This window comes from Dermacentor variabilis, chromosome 9, assembly GCF_050947875.1.
Source record: "Dermacentor variabilis isolate Ectoservices chromosome 9, ASM5094787v1, whole genome shotgun sequence".
Taxonomy (NCBI): Eukaryota; Metazoa; Arthropoda; class Arachnida; order Ixodida; family Ixodidae; genus Dermacentor; species Dermacentor variabilis.
The window spans coordinates 130637761-130659780 of record NC_134576.1 but is presented as its reverse complement, the minus strand read 5'-3'; the positions used below and the strand labels follow the sequence as shown (position 1 = coordinate 130659780).

The window sequence follows — 22020 nt, the reverse complement described above, 5'->3', positions numbered from 1 at the left end:
TGGTATACGGAGGATGGAGCCTGGGAAGTGGGGAGGGGGAGGTCAATCAGAGGAGGTCCCGGTTTACGGAAAGGAACGCGCAAAATCGCCGGCATTATACCCGTATAGAAGGCGGCGTACGGCGATACGGTACACCTTCGGTATAGGGGCCCGCATGAGCCGTCGACTGAGCAGCGGCGGTGGCGGCGGCGGCAAGTCGATATTCCCTTCGAGAAAGGCCTCATCGTTCTCTATTAATGACGACGTCAGAAGGAAACAGGTTCCCTCGTAGCAACGCGGCTGCCATACGCGCCTTCACCGGCGACGAAGCCCAGGGAACCATGCGTGGTTCGAGCTGGAAACGAGAGGGGCTCCTTTGATTACAAGGCCTTCGGTAATCGAGCATCGGGGGGTCATTAAAATGATTACTTATCAAGACCAGGGCGTGTCGTTTCTTCGAGCTGCTGCCGATGCTGCTGCTCCTGCTGCGTGCGAATGCGCGTTTTGCCCGGCGACTCCGTCGCCCCGCGCGCTCCGAGTTTCTGACCTTTCGACCGATCTTTGCAAGAGCAGCGCGACGCTCTACGCGCGGGCGTCGGTCGCCGTCTAGCTAATTTCCGTGCAGTGGACGCGAAAAGGCCCACAAACCACTTCGCCCCGGTGTACGGTCGCCACTGCCGCGGTGCGAGTTTTCTTCTTTGTGAACTGTTTGCCGTCTGTCCGAGACGCAGCTATCGGCGCATCTGAGGTGACCGCTCGTTCATCGCGAGGACTTGAAGGGGAGAGGGAAATAAAGACATGAATAGCAGACGACAACTTGAAGAAAGCTAGTCTATGATCAACAGCAGACGACAACTTCGAAAGGCTGCAGGGCGACTACCTCTGAGAAATTTCAGGAGGGGACGACAAGGGCCAGTGCGGACGGCCCTGTTCGTAAACACTATACAAGCATTTCATCATTTGATAATGGAGGTGTGTCCATAGTTACATCGCTGTACGAAATTACGCCCTCCGAGGCGGAAGAAGGGTTTAAATGAAGGTGGAAGCTGTTCAACCGATTAAGTCTACTCGTACAAGAAGAGTTCGCATACCTCGACAAATGTGTAGATGATAATACCGTATAGGGTTGACCATGACATCAAAATCACTTTATTACGAACTCGACCGTAGCAGATTCGTCGCTTAACACTTCCACGCCGTTTGTAGGAGTGGCCTTTTTTGCAGCCTTGATCGTAATTTGGGAACCCTTTAGCAGGTCCAGTTATCTCGGATCCGTTGTTACGGCTCAATCAGCGTCCGAAGAAATTTAGACTTCAGCTCTGAACAAAGTGACTCTAATCGCGACGACCTCCTGTTTTCCTCCGCGGATACTCACCTTGTTACGGGTAGGTCGTTCGGTCAGCACATTCCAAGCACGGGAGAACTCCGTACCATGCATTTCCGTCTCTTATTCATTAGCTCTCGGTCATTCTAGTACTTCGACAGCACCGAGCTCTTAGGCCCCTGCGGTCATCTTCATTCGCTTCGTGCTGCTTAGAGAAGATAATCCAACCGCAACCAATGGTTCACAGAAAGATGGAGACTTAAGTCATCAGCACTGGTCAAACAAACTAAGCCACGGCCTGGAGCACGCCTGGAGTCAAAGGCTTCGACAAGAGGACTTGCTCTTGTGGAAACGTTGGCTCCAGGCTGTGGCTCCTCCGGTTGAACCAGTTTTGATCACTTCAAAAAAGTTAAGCAAGATGTTGGAGCACTCTGGATACACGAATAGCAGAAAAAGTGCTCGTATACCGCTGGCGGCGCTGTTACCATAGTTGCCAGCATGGCTCTCTTCTAGGCTCTTTCCACAGTGCGAGTTAATCGACTAGGAACGACTGAATTGAAAGCTTTGGTAAAGTGTACGCTTGGCGGTCTTTATATATATAGGAATAGATGGGGTTTGGAGCATCGCGGCCATGACGTGGTTCCGGCTCAGCAATCAATTCCGAAGTATGCGGTCCCCAGGAACATAGCCTTGGATATCTGTATCTGTTACTCAGAGGGGAACCGTCGCTGGGGCGTGGATTTAGACACCACCTGTTGTAAGCGTCACGAAACGTCGTTTATTTATTTCCACGTGACCATTGGCTGCAATACTTTTTCTTAGTATAACACGGGACAGAGTTGAAGCGTGTAAATGGTCAAAATACGTTAACTAAGTAGGAATCCTGAGACTCCCACCAGTTTCAAAATATCCATCTCTAAACTTGCTGAAAGAAGAAAAAAGAAGAGCACCGACTTTTTGCTATTTCTTCTCCGGTGAAAGCCTTCCCTGTGCAGTTAATTCGAGACAGAAGTGCAATGGCCACCATAGCATTCTGTGACAAATTTCGGGCTCTAATTTCTCAAATCTGATGCCAATAATGTCCGTATTCTTGCAAAGTTGGCATCGCTTGGACGTTTGCAGGCTTAGATTCTCAAGTGCAGGAGATAATTTTTATCACACAGAGGTTTCCTAAAGTTGGACGAGAATGAATAATCAGAGAGAGACGCATTTTATTTTATTAGATTTTGGCCCCATGTCCGCGACGAGTCGGGGTGTTGGGGTGATGGCGGCAGGAAACGGGGGTGAGGGTGCGACGTTAACGGCGTCGACTGTTGATTGAAGTTGTTCCGCTTCTTCTGCAGGTGAGCCCAACGGCCAGGGTAAGTTCTCTTAGCGCGGCCACATTATAGCCATAACGTGAGGTCACCACACAGTCGCTGACGTCCACCCGCATGCTGACACCAGTGAATGCGTGAATAACTCAGTTAATAACTCAGTTAATAACTCAGTGAATAACTCAGTTATTTCCGCAGTACCGTTATCAGGAATTACAGGAAGTCTTCGCCGAAACTTCGTCGTTTCCTGCCCCAGTCCCGATGTGCTCTCTGCGATTCATGGTAACATGGAACGCCTGCCAGCCCGCGGTCTCAAACCTTGTTCGTCCAAACACTCTGCAGTTGCAGCACCGTTTCACCAGTGCTGCCAGGTAAAAGGAAAAGCAATAAGTTCCATGCAGAAATAGGCCCGTACAGGGCGCCTTAATAGTTGCCACGCCAGTCGTAAATTCTAGCACCGAAGTGCCAACAGATCGGACAGATGCTTCGAACTTCAGATTGCTTCTCCGCTGCACGCAATTCTACGCGCGTCTAAGGCGCCACCGACGTGCAAGCTTACGGACGATGCCCATCGGCGTGCGCGATTACCCGAACACACCCGCCATTTTGGCGCGGCGCCCGTCGCCGTCGATCGTCGTCTCGTATACCGGCGAACCCAGATGGTCTCCTCCACTGCTCTACATCGTCTCTCCAAATCTTGCAGCAGGCCCATTCTTCCTTCTGGATGACCCGCGTAGTGACCGCGTCGTCGACGTCACGAGAAGTTCCGCAACACCAGCCTCTCTGACAGGCCTCTATACTTACACTACCGCCTTCCACTCCTTAACGTTTCTTTTTTTGCTTTCCTGGTCCAGCAACGACAAATTGATCGTTTCCACGGTTGGGTCAGAGCCGTAAGCGGTGTATCCACGTTGATATAGCCGGGCTCGGTACGCGTGCCAAATGCGCGAGGCACACACACACACACAGTCACTTATAGAAGCAAAGGCGAACAGAGACTCGAGCATTCGCGAGTGTGTGTGTGCGCGTGAGCGCAAGCAACCGAGACAGCTACCCTAGATGAGCCATCTCGATTAACGCGCAGATTAATTACGGTCTAGCAGCGCCACCGCGCGGTAAAGACGCAGGCCCATTGAGCCGGTGACGGTCGCCGGTGGCTCAGAGAGAGAGCGGTGCCCGAAACGCCGGCCGGTTCGTGCGATCCGCGCGGGAATTGCTGATTTCTTGCTCCTTTTCCTCCTTCCATCTCCTCGCGGGAAAAAAAGAAATCGTGAGCCATTCCAACGCAATATCGCACGTGCAAACGTGCAAAATCAGGCACACGTGCAAAATCGCATGTGGGCCTATAGATTTGGGTACACGTTAAAGAACCCCACGTGGTAAAAAAAAAATTATTTCGCTGCCCTTCACTGTGGCGCCTCTAATAGATATACCGCGTCGCATTGGGGGCGCGTAGGAAACCCATGAATCGCCAATCATCCCCACGATAGCGGCGAACCGTTCGAACTCGTCCTCATAGCCGTGCGCGAGCACATGTAGTGGGAGCAACGGAGGTGATTTATGTGCGAAAGCTCGACTTTATACTTCGTTATTTTTTCTCGCCTTTTTCTTACAGAAGCGTGACAGCATAAGTAACAGCACGATAGAAAAAGACAGAAAGACAGGTTTAGTAAATTTTATTATGGCAGTGTTCTGTGGGCTTCCACGGCGACGTACCATCGACGACTTGGTTTTTAGGCAGCGAGTACTACCGCGATGGCGTCGATTTCGACCAGAGAATTCTGTCACAAAAAGAAGATGACATCTTAATACGTAGTCAGCAGCTTCGTCTGAGGAAACGCTCGTTTAACCGTGAAAAATACGCAGTTGCATTCCATTTAGGAAAACAACGAAACCCTGCTCTGGCTGACCTTCGCGCTCATGCATTAACGCTTATTTTCTTTTTTCTTTCTTTCGTCAATGTCAGCGCGCATCAACAATACCGTGGCGCCATGCTGCGGGAAGCGCGCGCACTGTACGCAATGATACTATTTATTCACCGCCAGACCTTGAAAGGACGCGAGAGAGAAATACCGTAATTGTGGGATCCGCCAATCCTATACCGTGAGAAGAGACAATTGGCAACTGGGAAAAAATTCGCCGGCGATTACGATACTCCCTAATGCGAAATTTGGGCGCAGCTATATACGTACGTCTCTTCGTTTCGCGATATATTGGCCGGCGCGGACAACATGCCTCTAGCGGCACGTTGCAAACGGAGGGAAGTGTGTGGCGCAACTGCCTCGCTACTCGGGAGATCACTAGAGGCGGCGCGTGGGTGACGCGTGGGCGCGATTCACAGCAGCCGCCGCAGACAGACAGACCTCCGCTCATGCAGCGCTTTGTTTCCATTCAGATGGCGCGCGCTACTCTGGCGGAATCTCGTAGCCGTCATCGCCGCAAAGCCCGTCTTGCGCGGCACTACGCTTTCCGTCTCACGCCTTTCGCCAAACCCTCCCCCTCTGCTTTCCTCCTCGCGCTCTCTTCACTATCGCCGTCTTTAATCTCCCGCGGCGCTGCGCGTTCTCTTTCATTTTCGCTGTGCTCGTTCGCTCGGTTACGAGGGACAGCTCCGACTCAGGAACGGGCGCCTAAGAGCTGCGCTCTAAAAAAACACGAAAATAAAATACAGGTGACGATGTCAGATCAAAATTCTCTTGTTAGCTTCTCATTACCTCACTGATTTCCAGGGCCGATACTACGGGATACGTACTCGTTTCGCAATAAAGATGGCATACAATGCACTCTGAAGACGTAGCCTTGCTACTTTTGAAAGCTCTTGGGAGTGCTTGTTTTCGATTAGGATGGTGTAATGAGATTATAACATTTGCACGCACATAGGTTGGGACTCAGCACACGAAAGGCAGGGGTGAATTGAAATAGCGGGGAGAGGCCTTCGTCCTGCCGTTGATACGAAAGGTGACGATTATGAGGATTATGATGATGGTGACGACGACGACGACGACGACGACGACGACGATGATGATGATGATGATGATGATGATGATGGAGGTGGTAGTAGTGGTGGTAGTTGCGTAAGCTAGTCGCCCTCCGCTTATGTCTTTAACCTATATTTACATGTTTACAAACGAAAGGTTGAGCTTGTGTTCTCGCGATTCTGGCACCGCCACGACGTTCCGGTTAGAAGGCCCAACTGGTGCGAACGTGCGGACAGTACGGCGCAAACCTATTTCCAAGTTCATTACTGCTGTCAGAACAGGGTATGCTTAATTGGTGCTAAAATTATGTTAAATAGTTTGTGGACGTACCTCTGGTAATTTTGCCACCTGGAATGCTGCTCTTGCCGGGAAATCCTTGTGAAAAACTGCAATAACATCGAAAACAGAGTCAAACGGGCTTTCTCACAGGACAATAAAATCGAGTGTAATCAAATCCAAGTAATTCCTTTCGTAACAAGAAAGACAGCAAAAAGAAGACATAAATAAAGAAGCTGCACTCGGCAGCTTGATAAGGCGTATGCGTGTGCCTTCTTAAAAGCGTATGGTCGCAATCGTACGCAATGTGCTGAACTCAGCAAGGACAGCAATCTGAGAACTTATACACAGCAACATACCGAGCTGGAAGGGAAGGAGCATTTATCGCCCTCCCACGACGAGAAGTGAGTAGTCTTGAGAGCTCACTTCTTGCTCGAGAAAAGTTAGCGGAAAATATTTCGCAGTGCAGCTGGCACTTCGCACACATTGTACAATTATTCGAACACGAACGAAGGTATCGAAAAAAACACGAGGATTTTGGCTGCATGGTTAACTTATTATTGATTGAAAATGTCGACGAGTGCGGTATGTCGCCACCTTTTTCACAACATTAAGTTACTGAATTAATTAATGATGACGGCAGTTAAGCTATTTAGCAGTACATAAGGCGGAGCAGTCACTTGAAATTTAAAAAAAAATGAGCGAGTGCACGATAAGTTTGTCGCATTCCTCATAGATTAATGTATGGACCACAGAAAACATTCTTCGACCACTGACACTTCTCAGACGCTTCACTGATAGCCAGCTAAAAAAGACGTTGGCGCAGTCTCGCAATACCAGACGAATATACTTACATTCAGCGTACACTTTGTTCATGTCCTTATAGTCGTCCATCGATGCCAGGTAGACCGTACACTTGACAACTGCATTGACAAACGTTTAGCAGACACCTAGCGTTGTCATTTGATCACAAACTTGCACGACGAGACGAAACATGTCAAATCGACACGCAATTTGTTTAGGAACAAGAAAGGCTCTGGTAGTGTAAAAAGACACCAACCATTCGGAAGGAATGTTTAAAAAGAAGGCGCGTTCCTGTGTAGATCCGCTCCTGCAGACACTTCCCTAGATTTGCACCCGCAAAGTCGATGATGTCAGTTTGACGTAATGAATTTCAAGTTATCTTTGCATATATATGGAAATTCCTTCCCCTCCAGAAAAAAAAGATGGTTGAGGTTCCCACTTTCGAGTGTAGCGTACTTATTGGCATTCACTTGTCTTGGTGGATTGATTGGTGAATTAGAGTGTATTGATATCTCTTCCAGAATGAAAACTAAAAATAAATTATGCACATGCAAAGCCAATGTTGGAATTCCCGTTGCGCGAATCGTAGCAGGGGGATCAGGCCGACACACTGGAATCTTATACTTCTTGCTAAGCCATTGCACTTATGTAGGGATTATTATACATTATGAGTGATGAAGATTCATTGAAAAAAGAAGGAGGTTGCAGGCGGACATGTAAAAACTAAAACATAACCAAATGCTAGAGCCCGCAACACCAGACAAAAACGCAAGCTCGAAAAAGAAATGTGCGGCAAATTTCAGCCCATGTGAGGCTTTGTTTACTAAGATAATTTGGCGGTACAGCCTCCACTGGCAGGGGACACGTCTACAATGCATTCCACGAATGAGTGTGAACACAAATTACCGTTATCGAGGCTCATCCCGCTTGCCTTGAGTATGTTTCCAAGGTTGACCAGGGTCTGTTTTCGAATGAACAAGAGGCGATCGAGTCAGAAATTAGGGCAGGCAAATGCAGAGGTTGCACGCACGGATGTAAGACAGCACCTGTCTCGTCTGGGCGGCGATGCCGGTGTCGAATTTACCCGTGCCAGGGTGGGAACCAACCTGACCCGACACGTAGACGGTGTTGCCCACACGAACAGCGTGGCTGCAGAAAAGGAGAAAAAAAAAAAGACAGTCGCAGGAGGTTACAGTCCTTGTCAAAAGTTTGCAAGCTATACTCTACGCCTTCACCACGTATATGTCTTTCGGCACTTTGATGCGGTTCCCATGCCGCTGATGATACTCCACGCTTTTGATGGTGCTTACGAGGTGTCCTTCCGTTCTCCAAGGCATCAGAACTTACGACATAACTACAGGAATTACCTTAAGAGGAAGATTTAGATCGGGCCCAACTCCGACGCGGCCTATTAAAACACATGTAAAACGCAAAAAAAAAAACGCTTTTCTAAGATAACCCCTGGACCGACTTTAATAAAATGTGTTGCATTTGAAAGAGAAAGCTAAATTCTAGTGATTGTTTGAAGCGGAATGCCAATTTAGGGCCTGAATCTTGTTGAAAGAATTTCCAAAATTTTGAGAGTTCAAGAAATATAAAAGCACGAAGTTTACAAATTAATAGCTCTCCGTCAAAAACAGGTATCGCGGTTCTGTAAACGTCATCCATTAGATCATTCAAAGCGGACAAATTTGATATGTCAATTTATATATTACGTGAATCTGTTACATAGTTTCGTTTTCTGAAAATCTGCGATTTCTGCCAATTTCTAATAAAAAATTTAGGACCTAAATAAACATTCGAAAGGAACAGTAACTAGATTAAGTTTTTCATCTAAATGCAAGGCACCTTGTCAAATTCGGTGCAGTAGTTGCCGAGAAAAACGAATTCTCCTTTTACACGTATTTAGATAGGAGCACCCGAGATAAAGCTTCCTCTTAAACATTCACGATATATTTTTGTGCAGCGCTCGCAAATCGACGGAGGACGAACCAGAAACACGCGGGACAGTCGCTGTGCCTTAGCCTGTAGACAGCCTGGTGGTCGCGGGCAGAATAGGTCTTATGCCTTTGACAAATACTGTACGTAATCGCAGTACCGCAGTGTTTCGGCACATCTGGGTGGTCGTCCAGACCAAACTGCGCAAGTCTGCGTCTGCTCACGCCGGATTTTCTTCGCTTCGTGTGTCTGTCTGGTGGCTGATACTGCGTGCTCTTGGTGCCTAGTTTGTCTATAGTTTCTTTTTGTCGCGCCTATTCTCGACCACGCGAGAATGTATTGTTAATTCAGGTTCAGTGAGTTCAGCCACCAAAGGAACAGGCCTGAAAGGTTAGCGCGGGACGTTGTGTAGGCCACTTCCGGCAAGACGGCTGGAACGCTGTAGTTCGTCGGTGTTCGTAGCGATTGAATTTTTCGAAAAGCGCAACACCTGACGTACACAAGAAGTGGTATAAGAAATCTAGAACGACAGCACAGTGCTTCATCGCTTGAGGAGAAACGCTGTCCTGTCGTTTTGTTTTTGTTTCTTACCCCTCTTTGTGTTTACCAGCCGCTGCGCTTAAAAAAGAAAGAAGAAAACGCTATGTGCCGTTTCATACCCTCTGGTACCCGCTTGACTCGGTATCCGCTTAATTCGTATTCTAACTTTACTTCCGCGTTGAGGTGTGTTGTTAGTTTAAATTATATACAGTGCTTCCCACACTTGCAGAGGCTACCTACACAGTTTGCCCGGCAAATCTGCTTGCATTGCACCTGGCGGCTTCGCACACTGCTCACATTATGTGGGATTGTCCGAGGAGCCTTCCAACTGTGACGACGAGCCTAGCCAAACTCACACACACACCCGCGGAGGCCTTCAATGCCTGCATCCAATAATTATTTGTGCGTGTGCTTTGAGCCGATGGTATGGTACTTTTTATTAAAGAAAAAAAACGCGACGGGACTTATTGTAGACCTAATAATGATTTAATTGCTCCGCAATTCCGAGCACTCACTGGAAAATTTACAACGCTTATCCTACCACCTTGAATTTTTTTTTCGACGAGGTCTTCAGGCGCATTAGAATGAAATTATTTAACCTCTACAAGCTTATTCATAGTCCATTATATTTTGTGATTGAAGAATATATATATATTGTTTCAGAAATAACTTTTCATCGCCACAGCCATACTCTTATCATCGTTATCTTTGTCCATTTTTAAAATCATTTGTTTTTGCTGCATAACAGAGAGAAATGGTTTAGCTGGGGTATCCTTTACCTCAATACCTGTGCAGCAATTAAAGCTTAGGAAGATCCCCTGAAGGTTTTTGCTCCCGACTTCTTTCTGTAATAATTATGTTCACGTACTTCGATCACGTGTGCAATCCTCCAAGTAAACTTCAAACCGTAGTATTATCTCTATATTTATCTGTATAGTTCTTTTTTCTTTGTCGAACTGGATAAAAGTATCACACCTATTACTTGGCGTTGCGTAATATCCACTAAGAAATGCCACTGAGGAGCATGATTTACCGGCGCCAAATATTTTGCGGTATGCATGTTCCACAGTTGACCAAACAAACGCTAGACCTCCCCTCCTCGTCCTTCCTTTTCCCCCCGGTTACTCGATTTTCACTTCAGCTATAGAAGACGCCATTGTTCCTAGTTGAAGATGCTCTTCGCACGCACGGTTATATGGTTCAAACAAAAATTAACGGCAAATGTTCCGTCGAGTGACGCCCAATCGATGCCCCAGAAAGGTTAACATTCAGGCGAGCAAACGCTGCTGAATCCTTCTTCTTTCCACGACGAGTTTTCGCTCTATATTTTCTGTCATCGAAACAAAGTCATTGAATGAAAAAGACGCTTTGGACAGTTGTTTCCATTAGTGATGTAGCACTAGTTCGATATCTCCACTTACCTGTACGGACCTATGGCAGCTGGCGCGGTGGGAGTGTTGATGACTGTTTTCGATTCTGGCATGACTGCGTCGTCTGCTTCAAGCTTGAACGTCTGCTCAAGAGGTGCTCTGCAGAAAGTCACGTCGTCTGCTGGGGATAGAAGTTGGGAGCAGAGACAAGCCAACGAGGAGGTTGAGAGATAGCGGCCACGCTGGGAGTGTTAAGATTGGCGCGTCATAAAAGGCATTGCAGAGAACGCCGAGATGGCTGTCTGCTGATAGGAGTGGTAGCGCATGCAGAGGCGTTCGGCACTGAAGGAACGCCTCGATACTCTCAGGGTGCTAAGCGCTGAGCTTGTAAAACGGATGTCATTTCGAAGTGCAAACAGTTTCGAGGTGCGTTCTTGCACCGTGAGAATTCCGTGAAAACATGTCCGGTGTAAACGTGTGATAACTTTAATCGTTATAGGAACACTAAAGAAAAAAAACCTTAAGTACGTTTACACTGATAAAGTACTATTTTGAAACTCTGTCTTCGTCAGCGTGGTGCTAATAAGTCGACTATTAAAAAAAGCGATGGTCAAATTTTGTTTATTTTTTTCTGGCGCCGGAACCCAGCGCCGGTACGCCAGTGGGACGGCAAATATTTCAAGTGTTTTCTTTTTCATTTGAGCCGTTGTTACTCGGTATAACAGTTCTTAAATTTTGCTATGTTCATTCCGGCTAAATTAGAATAGAATGCAGTCGATCTTTGCCGTTTAAAAAGATCGCTAGGCCCGAGCAGACGGCGTCAAAATCTCTGATGTCACACCGAGCTTGTGCGGTAACTTCAAGCCGGTGTCGCCACCCGTCTTTCGAGTTTGTGTCTCTTCTATCTTTTCAAGCATTTTACGTTAAGAGTAGCTTTTTCGGTGTCGTAGAAAGCTAATTTGCTAATACAGCTAATATATATATATATATATATATATATATAGTGCATCTTAAACACGTATATGAAACTTAGGTGGCCGTCAGGTGCATTTATTACCAAGTGAAGGTGCAAGGCGCCTATTGATTCATATTTCACCAACTATAGTACGAAAGAAATCCCAGAAGAAACGGACAATCGAACGCCGTCAGCGCTGAAGAACACCGGGGCAAATCTCGTTAGCATGACCACAGCAGCCTACCTGACGTTTGAAGCTATAGCGTACTATTTTTACTTGTGTGTTTCTATATATCTACAGACAAATACGCTAGCGATAGATGCTCTATAACATGCGCATACCCTTCGTAGAACTTAAGCATGACATTAAGCTGCATCTCCATGTATTTAGAAGGCGAAGTATAAAGACAACATAGTTTCTGTAACAACTTTAGTTAAGGAAGTAAAAGTAGTGTTGGCTTTGCAACGAAACAGCTATCTCATCTGAAGCGCTGTTCTCGATACTATACAAAGGCATACCTTTGCAGATTGATTTCTCACTCTTATTATTGCACGAACGACAGCGCCAATGTTATTTCTTCTTTATACAAAAGTCGTTATGAAAATTCTGGTTCTTTTCTACTGGCTTTCCGTTACATTCTGTAGCCTGTCTGTTAAAATTTGGCGGAATGTAATGTACGCTTTTTGTAAGGGATATGCAGCGGTGTATTCAACGAACGACAACCACAGCAACGCGGGGAACTTAGTGAGCACAACAATAACATTCCGACGCTTCAGGCATAAACCAAGCGTATGGATTTAAGTGGTTAAATAGCGACTATGCTGTATCGCTACCGTGTGATAATATCATACCACCGGAATCACTTACGGGGGAGGGCGGAGGGGCGACATCTTGGGAACACCGCAGGGGGGAGTTCTCAAAATTTACGTCCTCGCGTTTCTCCACCTCAAATATACAGCAACATGAGCAGGGTTAATTTAAATTCCATTTAAACGGAGTAATATATCTAACCATATACACATATACGTGTTGCCTTTAAGTGAGTGGGACCACCCACGTAGCGCATGTATAGCAGCAACGGTTGATGTATAGAGAATAGGGACGTTAATGACGGCTGGAAATGTGAGCCTGGCATCCTATACAGGAGAGGTGATTAGGTCTCCGAGGTGAAATAATAAACTGCGTATTGGTAAGACGACTTTTATTTCCTCTTTCCTTCTAAATAAAGCCCACTCTCAACGCGACGGACGGGAAAAAAACTAACGCAGTCAAGCCAACCGCACAATGATTCGCCAGTCCTGCAGCGTGACTCGGATAGTGCTAACGCGGGCCAATTTAGGTCACTTGTCTTCGCCATTAACAAGGCACTCGTGTGGGACCCGGAAGATGCAATAATTATTATTTTTTTTTCCGACGGTATAGAAGCATTTGGCCCTTTGTTACCGTTCCTAGTGGAAGCATGTATGCGGCCGCTGTACTCCTTTGCTTAGTGCAATTACAGCGGCGGGGCTAAGCGAATCGTGACCGGGCTCTACCTGAAGGAGCCCCTGCTCCATCACGTTTTGACTTTGATGAGACTGTGGACGCTGGCACGGTGAGAACGACGCAAAATGCACAAAAAGCTGGGTTTAATTAAGGTCGCCGAGAGAGGGTGGTCAGAAGAGAGAGAGCTGGTCTGAAGTATAAGCGCTCGGGTGAAAGTATACGCGCATGCGCTCGGCATAGAGCGCATTGCACTTTCTCATGGGTGGAGGGGGTGGGTGTGTCTCGAACTGCGTGGGTTTCATTGTGGAAAGAGTCGAATTGCGCCACGCTGTCGAACGCGCCATCTTGTCAACAACTCCGAATGCATCGCAGGGCATGCTGCTGCGTTGACACTCATTGGCTCGAAATGCCAACATGGCGGAATATTGAATGCGTCCAGAATTGTGTCCGGAATGACGTTTTGTCTCCGCGCAGTCCAAAGACAGTGAGAGGAAAATAATAGATGAAAGGCAGGGCAGTCAGCCGGAGTTAACTGTCCGGTTGGCTACCCTGCCCTTCGGGAAAAAGAGCACAAAAGATTGAGAAAGATAAAAGAGAATAAATTCCAGCAGAAATCATCTCACAATGGCTGTCGATGTTAATGCGATTTGCAATCAAGCAATGCGGCCACCGCACTTAACCTGGAAAGGCCAGGGGGACGGGCCAGACGAACGTTCTTGCACGTCGTGTTATGCCGGGTTACACAGCAATTTCGGAAGAAGGGGGGGGGGGGCGGTCCCGATGTGCTCCCCACTCTCTCATCTCGCTACGCCCCTGTTCGAATAGGCTGCGTCCCGCGATTGCATAGGCTCATTTTTTTTTCGAACGTAAAACTTTATTCGCTACTACAGTATAATCTCTGTGCATGCCCTCTGGTTGCCGTCTGGTGCATGCACTCTGCGTCGCAAGATGTCGCCACCAGCGTTGCTGCTGCTGTACTCCTTTCCACTAGTCGAATAGGCTGAGTCCCGCGATTGCATAGGCTTATTATTATTTTTTCGAACGTAAAACTTTATTCGCTACTACAGTATAATCTTTGTGCATGCCCTCTGGTTGCCGTCTGGTGCACGCACTCTGCGTCGCAAGATGTCGCCACCAGCGTTGTTGCTGCCGTACTCCTTTCCACTATCATGGCATTCTGCAGACGGTGACCTTGTTTACGGACCGCGCACCTAAACTCTCCACAGTATTGCAGTCGCTCTCGCACCCGGATTATTTGTAACAGAGTCACACGGCGCGTTACAAAAAGTTAGCCGCATGTGCATGCCACATGATCACTCCCACAAGCTTCGAAAAGGTCGGAACAAAAACAGGGAATGGTATGCAAAAACAACCGATCTATATCGTTCGTTCTTTTTTTTCCTGGGCGAAATAGCACGAGGAAAACGTCCCTGACACTGTTTTCGAGTTATAAACAGCCGGTGTTTAAATTTAACCACCAGAGTATAGTGGCCGCCTCGTGTAGGTACGGTTCAACTGCAGAGGCTGGAAGCAGTATGCATCATTCTCCCCTGTTTCGCGTGTGCGAAATATAAATTCGCCGAGTTTTTCTCACATTGTGTGCTCGCTCATTTCTTACACTCGGTATGTGCATCCGCTTGCGCATTGTAGCTCATACTCAGCGCGATATACGCGTAGGCTACGTAAGGCAGCTACCAACGTTTTATTCAACCATGCACAGCTTGTTGAAAACGTTTCTCTGCCACACGAGTGCCTCCGAGAAGCACTTGGATTTAAAGTGTTGAATCTTAATCTTAATGAATCCTTACCAACTAGCTCAGCTTTCTGTCGTTACAAGCATCAACAGGTCAGCAGTCGAAATAAGCGAGAGACGTTTAAAGTGCGAAAAACGCAGGGAAGAGATTGATACGGCCGGATCCGTTTACAGGCATAGGTAGCGGCACAAGTTAGATACAGAAGTTTTGAGGAAGAGAAAAAAAGTTGAGGAAGGCATACACGAAGATGCTGGAATGAAAAGCATGTATACAGCGTACCTGATTAACTAAAGCAGACTAGGTGAGTACTTGTCACCGCCACATTTCAAAGGGGATGCCAGTAAACCACCACCACCACCATCATCGTCGTCGTCTTCTTCATCATCATCATCATCATCATCATCATCATCATCATGTCTGCGTCCTCGGTATTCCATGAATGCTAATACGTATGAAGTGACTAAAGCTCTCACAGTAATGCGAACACTTATGTATGCAAAGTTTGAGCGTAGGTACCTGGCGCCATCGTTCCTAGTACTATGGCGCATGCGCAACTCTACAGGAGAGACTCATTGAAGAGCCCCATTACTGTTAAGTCGCATATCGCATCTCCTGATTCCTGTCCCTTGTGTCAACTATATGTTGAACTCTTTCAGTTGTTACCTTTATTTTCTTAATTTCTTCTTTCAGTGGCAAAAGCTACACGTAAAGTTTTTTTCATTCTACTTTTGATACCTAAAACCGTTATATTCCGGTAGGTAAACATCATTACTCTGATATCGTCACTCACCGATTTCGTCTTGCGCAGATCTTGAGTAGCTGCTCTTTTATGACTGCGCGCCGCTTTACACTGTAGCACACTAAATGTTGGTGAAGCAACATGATAAGTGGATCTTAACAATCGCATAATATGCATGGCCACGTATAAAAAAAATAGTACCAGGTTCGATTATCATTCTTTAATGCAGAAATTCCAAGCAGCCACAACTAGAGGCGAGATCTGAGTGTCGCGATGCGACACGTCTTTTTCGTATCAACTGCGATGGCTTCGATCTCGACGAGCGAATCCTGAAAGAAAAAAATATATAAATCAGAAGTGTCAAGCAGAGTTCGGTAATGCAGCTTAACGTTGATCTTTATAGTGCCCTTCTAAAGTGCGCTTTGATGTGTTCCACACGCATTTTATTTGGTTGTTTCTGGACAATCTCCTCGGAATGGCGAACGCCGTCCTCTCTGGAACGTTTTCCATGCGAATGGGATGGACAGTTATGCAAGAGTTCAGTAAGAGCTTCTGTTCAACGCCACACGTTTTTCAATAATGTGACACCGCCGCGTTTCTTTCTTTTTGATAGGAGATACAGTCATGAGTTCTCACCGGGCCTGACTGCTGGACAGATATTTGTCGGATAGAGTCGACTCGGGAGTGTAACACGCCATCTGTCGTGCGTGCGTGTGCCTGTGCGTGTGCGTGTGTGTCCGCATTCCGCCCTGCTTAGCATCACAACGAACGTACACGGACTGTACGAGCTACACGTCGTAGTGGGGCGTTCCGCCATAATTTTTTTTCCACCTGGGGTTCTTTAACGTGATCCTAAATATAAGTAGACGAGCCCTTTACGCATACCGCACACATAGTAGCAGCAGCATAACGTAACTGCGACAATCGGTGCCACAAGCAGTGTCGTACATACGTACCTCGTTCAGCCATGTAACTTGAAGGACGGTCCTCGCCGGTGGCGCCTTGCTGAAAACTAAGCACGTAGCTTTGGTGAGTAATTTCAGGCCGCGCGCAGTAAAAAAAATTGCACGCAGAAATGCCGCGCAGTAAAAGTGGTAATTCGGGCTTTGCTGTGGTCCACTATACACCAGCAGTAGACGCGTAGTGCATTGCCGACAAGGACAGTCGAAGAATTGACAAAACACATTTCGCGCTAACTGTCAAGAAGCTTGCGACCATTCTTTTATATCAGGCCAAGAGTCCACTGTTCATCTCAAATAAGCAGCAACGCAAACAAATTTAGCAGTGTCTCATTGCATTGACAGATTATAGCAATTAATGTATTCAACCTTGTCCCAACCGTGCCGTTGCTAAACCTTGAAATGCTAAATCTTGAGCAGACAAGGAAGTCGATGCTGTGCTCTAATTGATAAGGTTTCGTGCCTTTGTAATCTCCCGCATTAACTGGCTTCCGCTTAATTATTGGATGGCAATTTAAGAAAGAGGAAATCAATCAAAGTGACAGGCTATGGAAGTAAACAATTAAGATATTAAGCTTGAAGATTGCGAACACGGGTGTGTGGGAGCCCCAACATTGACATCACTCTTGTGGCCGCGAGGTTTGTATTCGTTTTGCATCATGTTCCGTTCCGACCCGACGGAATTCCGTCATATTCTCGATTTCATCAACGGTGAGCATTTCTTGGGGCATTTGATAATTCTGCGCATGGACAGTAGCCGCTCTGTACCCGACAACGACATCTTTACCGTTTCGCAATTTTGTTCCTAACCTTTCGTGTATTCTTCATTCATGACGTCAAAGTCGTTCTTGTTCGTGATGAACACCGAACACTTTGCCACTGGAAATGAACGCACATATGCGAGAAAAAAAAAAAACAAGAAACAGCGGTTCAGAAACAGGCGGATTAAGCATGATCAACTGTATATAAAGTGATATAGTTTCGTTCTCACCATCTGCTATAGTCACTCGTCCGGTTTCTAAAATCCATGTGAGATTTTGCAGGGCCTGAAACAAATGGTGCGATTACAGTGAACATCTCGAAGCGAAAGACCCTCTGATGCAAAAAGCTTCGAAACCAGCAGGCCGTACAGAGACACCTTTGCTCACGGGCAATCAATCAATCAATCAATCAATCAATCAATCAATCAATCAATCAATCAATCAATCAATCAATCAATCAATCAATCAATTTATCTATCTATCTATCTATCTATCTATCTATCTATCTATCTATCTATCTATCTATCTATCTATCTATCTATCTATCTATCTATCTATCTATCTATCTATCTATCTATCGTATGGATGGATGGATGGATGGATGGATGGATCACACGCTGAGATGTATTTCGCCACATATGCTTAATATTCCGATTCGCGCCTAAATATTCCTACGCCCATCGCGAAAAACCTTATCGTGCTTGGCCTTTTCTTACGACATCGAAAGCGCGGACGAGTTTTCCTAAAAAGGTACGACTTTGCAGAAAGGCGTGGCTTGTTTCAGAGCACTCAAGCATTCGTTATCATGTGGACTTCTCTCTCTTTTGATAAGCACGAAACGCTTTCAGCTCCCGTTGTCGGCAACCTTTAAGTGACCTTGAGAACCAAAAGTCAGAGCCGTTATCCGGGCACTCAAACGAGAACATCCGGGCAAGTTGCGAGAACAAAACGCGATCATCCGGGCAACCAGTCAAGATCCCATTACGTAGGCTAGTTACTTCCCAAACAAGTTGCAAAAAATATTGATTCCGAGTACTTCCAAATGTTTGTTCACAATTATCGCTCAAGCTGTAACTTCTGGTACGCTGAAGTTTTATTTGTGATTTCCGATAGCGGACGTTCAAAAGCCAGATGCAGGGAACTGTACACTTGATTGTCATCCTTTGGCGCTGAGACAGAGTTGCCTGTGCTCTTTTCAACGCCGGCGGTCCGTGAGTTCCGCGGCGCGTCCGGCGCACTGTGGATGGTGGTTTGACCGAGACGAGAGTTGCAATGAGGTTCGGTCCGTTACAGGAAACTATTACGTCCGTGTGGACCAGTGCACAGTATGGCGTGATGTTGTGTGGTGTGGTGGAGTGTGCCGTTGCGAACACGCATTACACCCATCTTATGAGATTGTTGCTAGCATCGTCTCAAACCAATCTGCTTTACCGGTAGCCCATTTCGTGCTTACGTCTGTACTCTCGATTACGGGAGAGCCAGCATTCTTTGTTTTTTTCGCATTTCGATGTTTCATTATGACACGAAAAAGAAATGATTCCGTTAGGTATGAAGTTAGTCGCTACTTAGTCGGACGCTTCCTAAAACAACTCAGCCACTTTCTTCAATGAGCGTTTTTCGCTTACATTATCATTTGCGAAATTTATAATTTCTATTTTTTATTGTTAGTTTAGTAAATTTTCGAGCAAAGCTACTTTTTTTCGTAGGAGATAGAGCGAGTAGCCGGAGGCTTACTGCTACCAACCTCTCCAGTTAGACCCCCTTTAACTTTCCCACCTCATTGAATCAATCTTTACTCATTACATCATTAAAGTGGACGCATAATTTTCTGTCATTTGCACCATAGGGTTCTCAACAACAAAATTTAGTCGCGTTTATCCACTGCGCGCCAGAATATTCACAAGTAATATATTCACAAGTCACTAGGCTATAATTACACTTAGACAGCGGTGCTAAATTCTGACATGGGTATTATTATTATTATTCCTTTTTTTCTGTAATAGGATGGCGTTTCCGCTCGCAGTGTTATACGATACAGCTACAGAGCAATACCAGAAAGGTGGCAGGTGTGAATAGCTGGTATTCCGTTATTCCGCAAAGACGTACAGTATAGTAAATAGCGCGAGGTGTAATCAACGGGACTGACCATCTGGGGCCATATTCTGAAACGGTCCACTTCGGCGATACTATTGCGTCGGCGACAGTTCTACGTCAGGCGCGCGCTGATTGGCTGGTTGAGCGAAATATGATGACGTAGCTCATGCGATTTTTGCTAAATCAACCAATCAGCGTGCGCCCGACGGCGCGCTATGGCCGAGGCGATAGTATCACCGAAGTGGACCGTTTCAGAATACGGCCCCTGGTGTACGTCCTGTTGTGAATAATTCTCGCTGTACACCCTCGCAACGTAAAAGCGATACGAGAATTTCACCCCATCGTACTCGTAGACAATTTTATTTCCCTAACCCGGGCGGTGTGCGCCTTTGAACAGCCAGGCTTTAGAAGATAGCGCGTAGAGAATTTGAAAAACAACGCCTAAACCGTGACACACGATTACCTGTCGCGTCTGCTCTGCGATGCCACCCGCGACGACTTTGCCCGTCAGTGGGTCGATGCCCCTCGTGCCGGACACGTAGACGGTGTTGCCCACGCGGATCGCCTGGCTGCGAAACGACAGACGGTCACGTGCGCAAGAACTGGAGAGAAAGATGATCTCAAGTGTCGAAGACACGTGATCGTAAATGCTGCAACCTGCTCAAAACGAAAAGAAACGGCAAGTTGGAAGGCGGTTCAACGTGTAGTCGCTATCGATAAATGACAATGTGTTCCTGTGAAAGTTGCGGGGGGGGGGGGGCGTAAGAGGGAGTGAGAACGGGGCACAGTTTGTTGCGAGAGCCGCACTATAGCGATTACGTTTGATCGACGTCAACTAGAGGTTGAACCGCATTGCAAATTCTTGTTATTAGTTATATCATAACCATCATCGCCGTCATCGTCCCGATCAGCATCATCATCGTAGTCATCACATACCCGGTAACCTCAGTGGCAGATAACCAGTGTAATCACATAACCAGTGGCCCCAATTACGCATACGCTGTGGCAGGTATCCAGTGGCCCCTGTGGCCTTAGTGGCCCGTACCCTGTGACGCATACCTCAGCGGCCGCAGTGGCACTTATATTTAGACTGCGCTACCATCGGGATCGGCCCACGCAAGAGGCTAGGAACAGGCTAGAAACAGACATGCCGAGCAGTGGTGATAACTCGCCGTGGAAGGCACTGTCTTAAAAAAATTACTCAGATTCCACGCCCGGGAGTATTGACTCACGTGGAGCATTTCGCAGGTATCGCTGGCTCTCCGGCATCGTTTGGGGTTCTACAAAACTTTACCGGACGGACGAACACGTCTGGGTGTTACGACAGCAACTGGGCGATGACGACGGTGACGACGATATGCGCGATATTAAGCCGGGGGAAAATTCAGTTGCCCCAAGAATTGTGTGGTCCACGTATAAGAAATCAAAGGAGGTGTTCAGCGGTAGGATGCGATATTACGCTTTAAATGTACCTGTGAGCAAACATTAGATGTAATTATGTGTAAGTTGATTAATTAAGACTAATTGTTTGATTAGACGGAATACTAAAAAAATTATCATAGCATCTCCAGACGATGGCAAACAACATTACGTTGGTTCTGTCCAGCTACGTGGCATTCGCATATATTTTTTTCTTAAGTTTGGATACAGTTGCGTGGGACACCCTGTGTAACTCACCTGAAGCGTGTGACGATGGGTAATCGTGGACTGTTGATGACTTCGCGTTGCAGCGTTCTGGCGACGTCCATTCCGGCAGCTGCAATAGTGCGGAACGTCCCGATACAGCGTGAGCTTTTATTTCGCCTTCATTCGCGCGGAGCAACAGCGGCAGCTGTGCGTATACCGCTGCACTGCCCTCTATCGGCGTCCGGGGCTGTGACCAAAACAGTGAGCCCGTTGCAAAATACACGTGCACGCACATGCCGCGGCGTGCACATGTCGCGAAGTCCCAGATGCAATTCGAAAACCGGTACAGCACAACGTAGAAAGGAAGAAGCAAGCCGAGCCGGGCAGATGAAAGATAAGAGCGTTGTGTTCTTTCATCTGGCCGGCTCGGCTTGTTTCTTTCCTTCTATGTTGCGCTGTACCAGTTTTAGAATGCCATACCAACTAGCGCAATCCTCAACCCTAGTGAACACAGATGCCAATCGTGGAGCAAAACACAGAGGGCTTCCTGTAGACCGCTACGTTTGAAAGCTACGCTACGTTGCCAGAACGAAACTTACAAAGCCTATTATATATAAAAAAAAGATTCTGCGGGTCCCACGCACTGTGGGAATCGATGTAAGCGAAGCTTTGTATGCCTTTTATTTTGAGTGACGTTAATTAGCGGTGGTGCTGGCGGCGAATGTGCAATTACCTCAGCATTTAGTCCAATACGAGAGTGCCGAGTTGATGTTAAAGGCTACCTTGCGTGCACCACTGCTGTTTGTCTGCGTAGTCCACAGAACACGCAGAGATGTGCTTGCTTGAGGCGTTGTTGCGCGTCATTGTTCGTTATCTCCGAGAGGGTTGAACATTACCATTGCCTCACGTGGCACATCACATCGTGGCCGCAGCAGTCTGCATCACGTTTCGCTGCGTAGCGAAGACGCTCCTGTTCCACGCGACGCTTCTTTCGGGCCGGGGTGCCCACGACGCTGAGTGCACGCGTTGGAGCCATTTTGCTGGCGCGTGTTTGTGTGCTCCTTCTGCATACGTGGCCAACACGCTGTTGAGAAGATAGCTCCAAGCGCTCTCTTCAGGCT

General features: G+C 47.0%; 2 protein-coding genes across 3 annotated transcripts; both read right to left on the bottom strand.

Moving 5' to 3' along the window:
• Nucleotides 1-4278: 4278 nt before the first annotated feature.
• On the bottom strand, nucleotides 4279-10690 carry LOC142558190 (rutC family protein C23G10.2-like). Its single transcript, XM_075670347.1, has 6 exons — nucleotides 10577-10690; nucleotides 7724-7826; nucleotides 7584-7638; nucleotides 6728-6796; nucleotides 5928-5983; nucleotides 4279-4400 (listed from the first exon to the last, which is right to left on the bottom strand). The coding sequence occupies exons 1-6, from the start codon at nucleotides 10636-10638 to the stop codon at nucleotides 4353-4355; spliced, it is 393 nt and encodes a 130-aa protein (XP_075526462.1). The 5' UTR covers nucleotides 10639-10690; the 3' UTR covers nucleotides 4279-4352.
• A 4974-nt stretch (nucleotides 10691-15664) lies between these two features.
• LOC142558189 (2-iminobutanoate/2-iminopropanoate deaminase-like) lies at nucleotides 15665-21064 on the bottom strand. Of its 2 annotated transcripts, XM_075670345.1 has the most exons (6): nucleotides 20951-21063; nucleotides 19737-19842; nucleotides 17410-17464; nucleotides 17229-17297; nucleotides 16416-16471; nucleotides 15665-15788 (listed from the first exon to the last, which is right to left on the bottom strand). In XM_075670345.1, exons 1-6 carry the CDS (start codon nucleotides 21019-21021, stop codon nucleotides 15708-15710), a joined length of 438 nt encoding a protein of 145 aa, XP_075526460.1. In that variant the 5' UTR covers nucleotides 21022-21063; the 3' UTR covers nucleotides 15665-15707. The 2 variants fall into 2 exon arrangements, with proteins under 2 accessions (XP_075526460.1, XP_075526461.1); XM_075670346.1 differs by lacking the exon at nucleotides 17229-17297 and having other exon boundaries at nucleotides 20951-21064.
• Between the last annotated feature and the right edge of the window lie 956 nt (nucleotides 21065-22020).

Coding starts and splice junctions, on each gene's coding strand:
- LOC142558190 (XM_075670347.1), bottom strand. CDS start 10,638: ATGCCAGAATCGAAAACAGTCATCAACACTCCCACCGCGCCAGCTGCC. Junction 7,639..7,723: donor TCGCCGCCCAGACGAGACAG/GTGCTGTCTTAC, acceptor ATTCGAAAACAG/ACCCTGGTCAACCTTGGAAA. Junction 4,401..5,927: donor AGGTGGCAAAATTACCAGAG/GTACGTCCACAA, acceptor TTTTTGTGACAG/AATTCTCTGGTCGAAATCGA.
- LOC142558189 (XM_075670345.1), bottom strand. CDS start 21,021: ATGGACGTCGCCAGAACGCTGCAACGCGAAGTCATCAACAGTCCACGA. Junction 19,843..20,950: donor CCCATCGTCACACGCTTCAG/GTGAGTTACACA, acceptor GTCGTTTCGCAG/CCAGGCGATCCGCGTGGGCA. Junction 16,472..17,228: donor GAATGAAGAATACACGAAAG/GTTAGGAACAAA, acceptor CTACGTGCTTAG/TTTTCAGCAAGGCGCCACCG.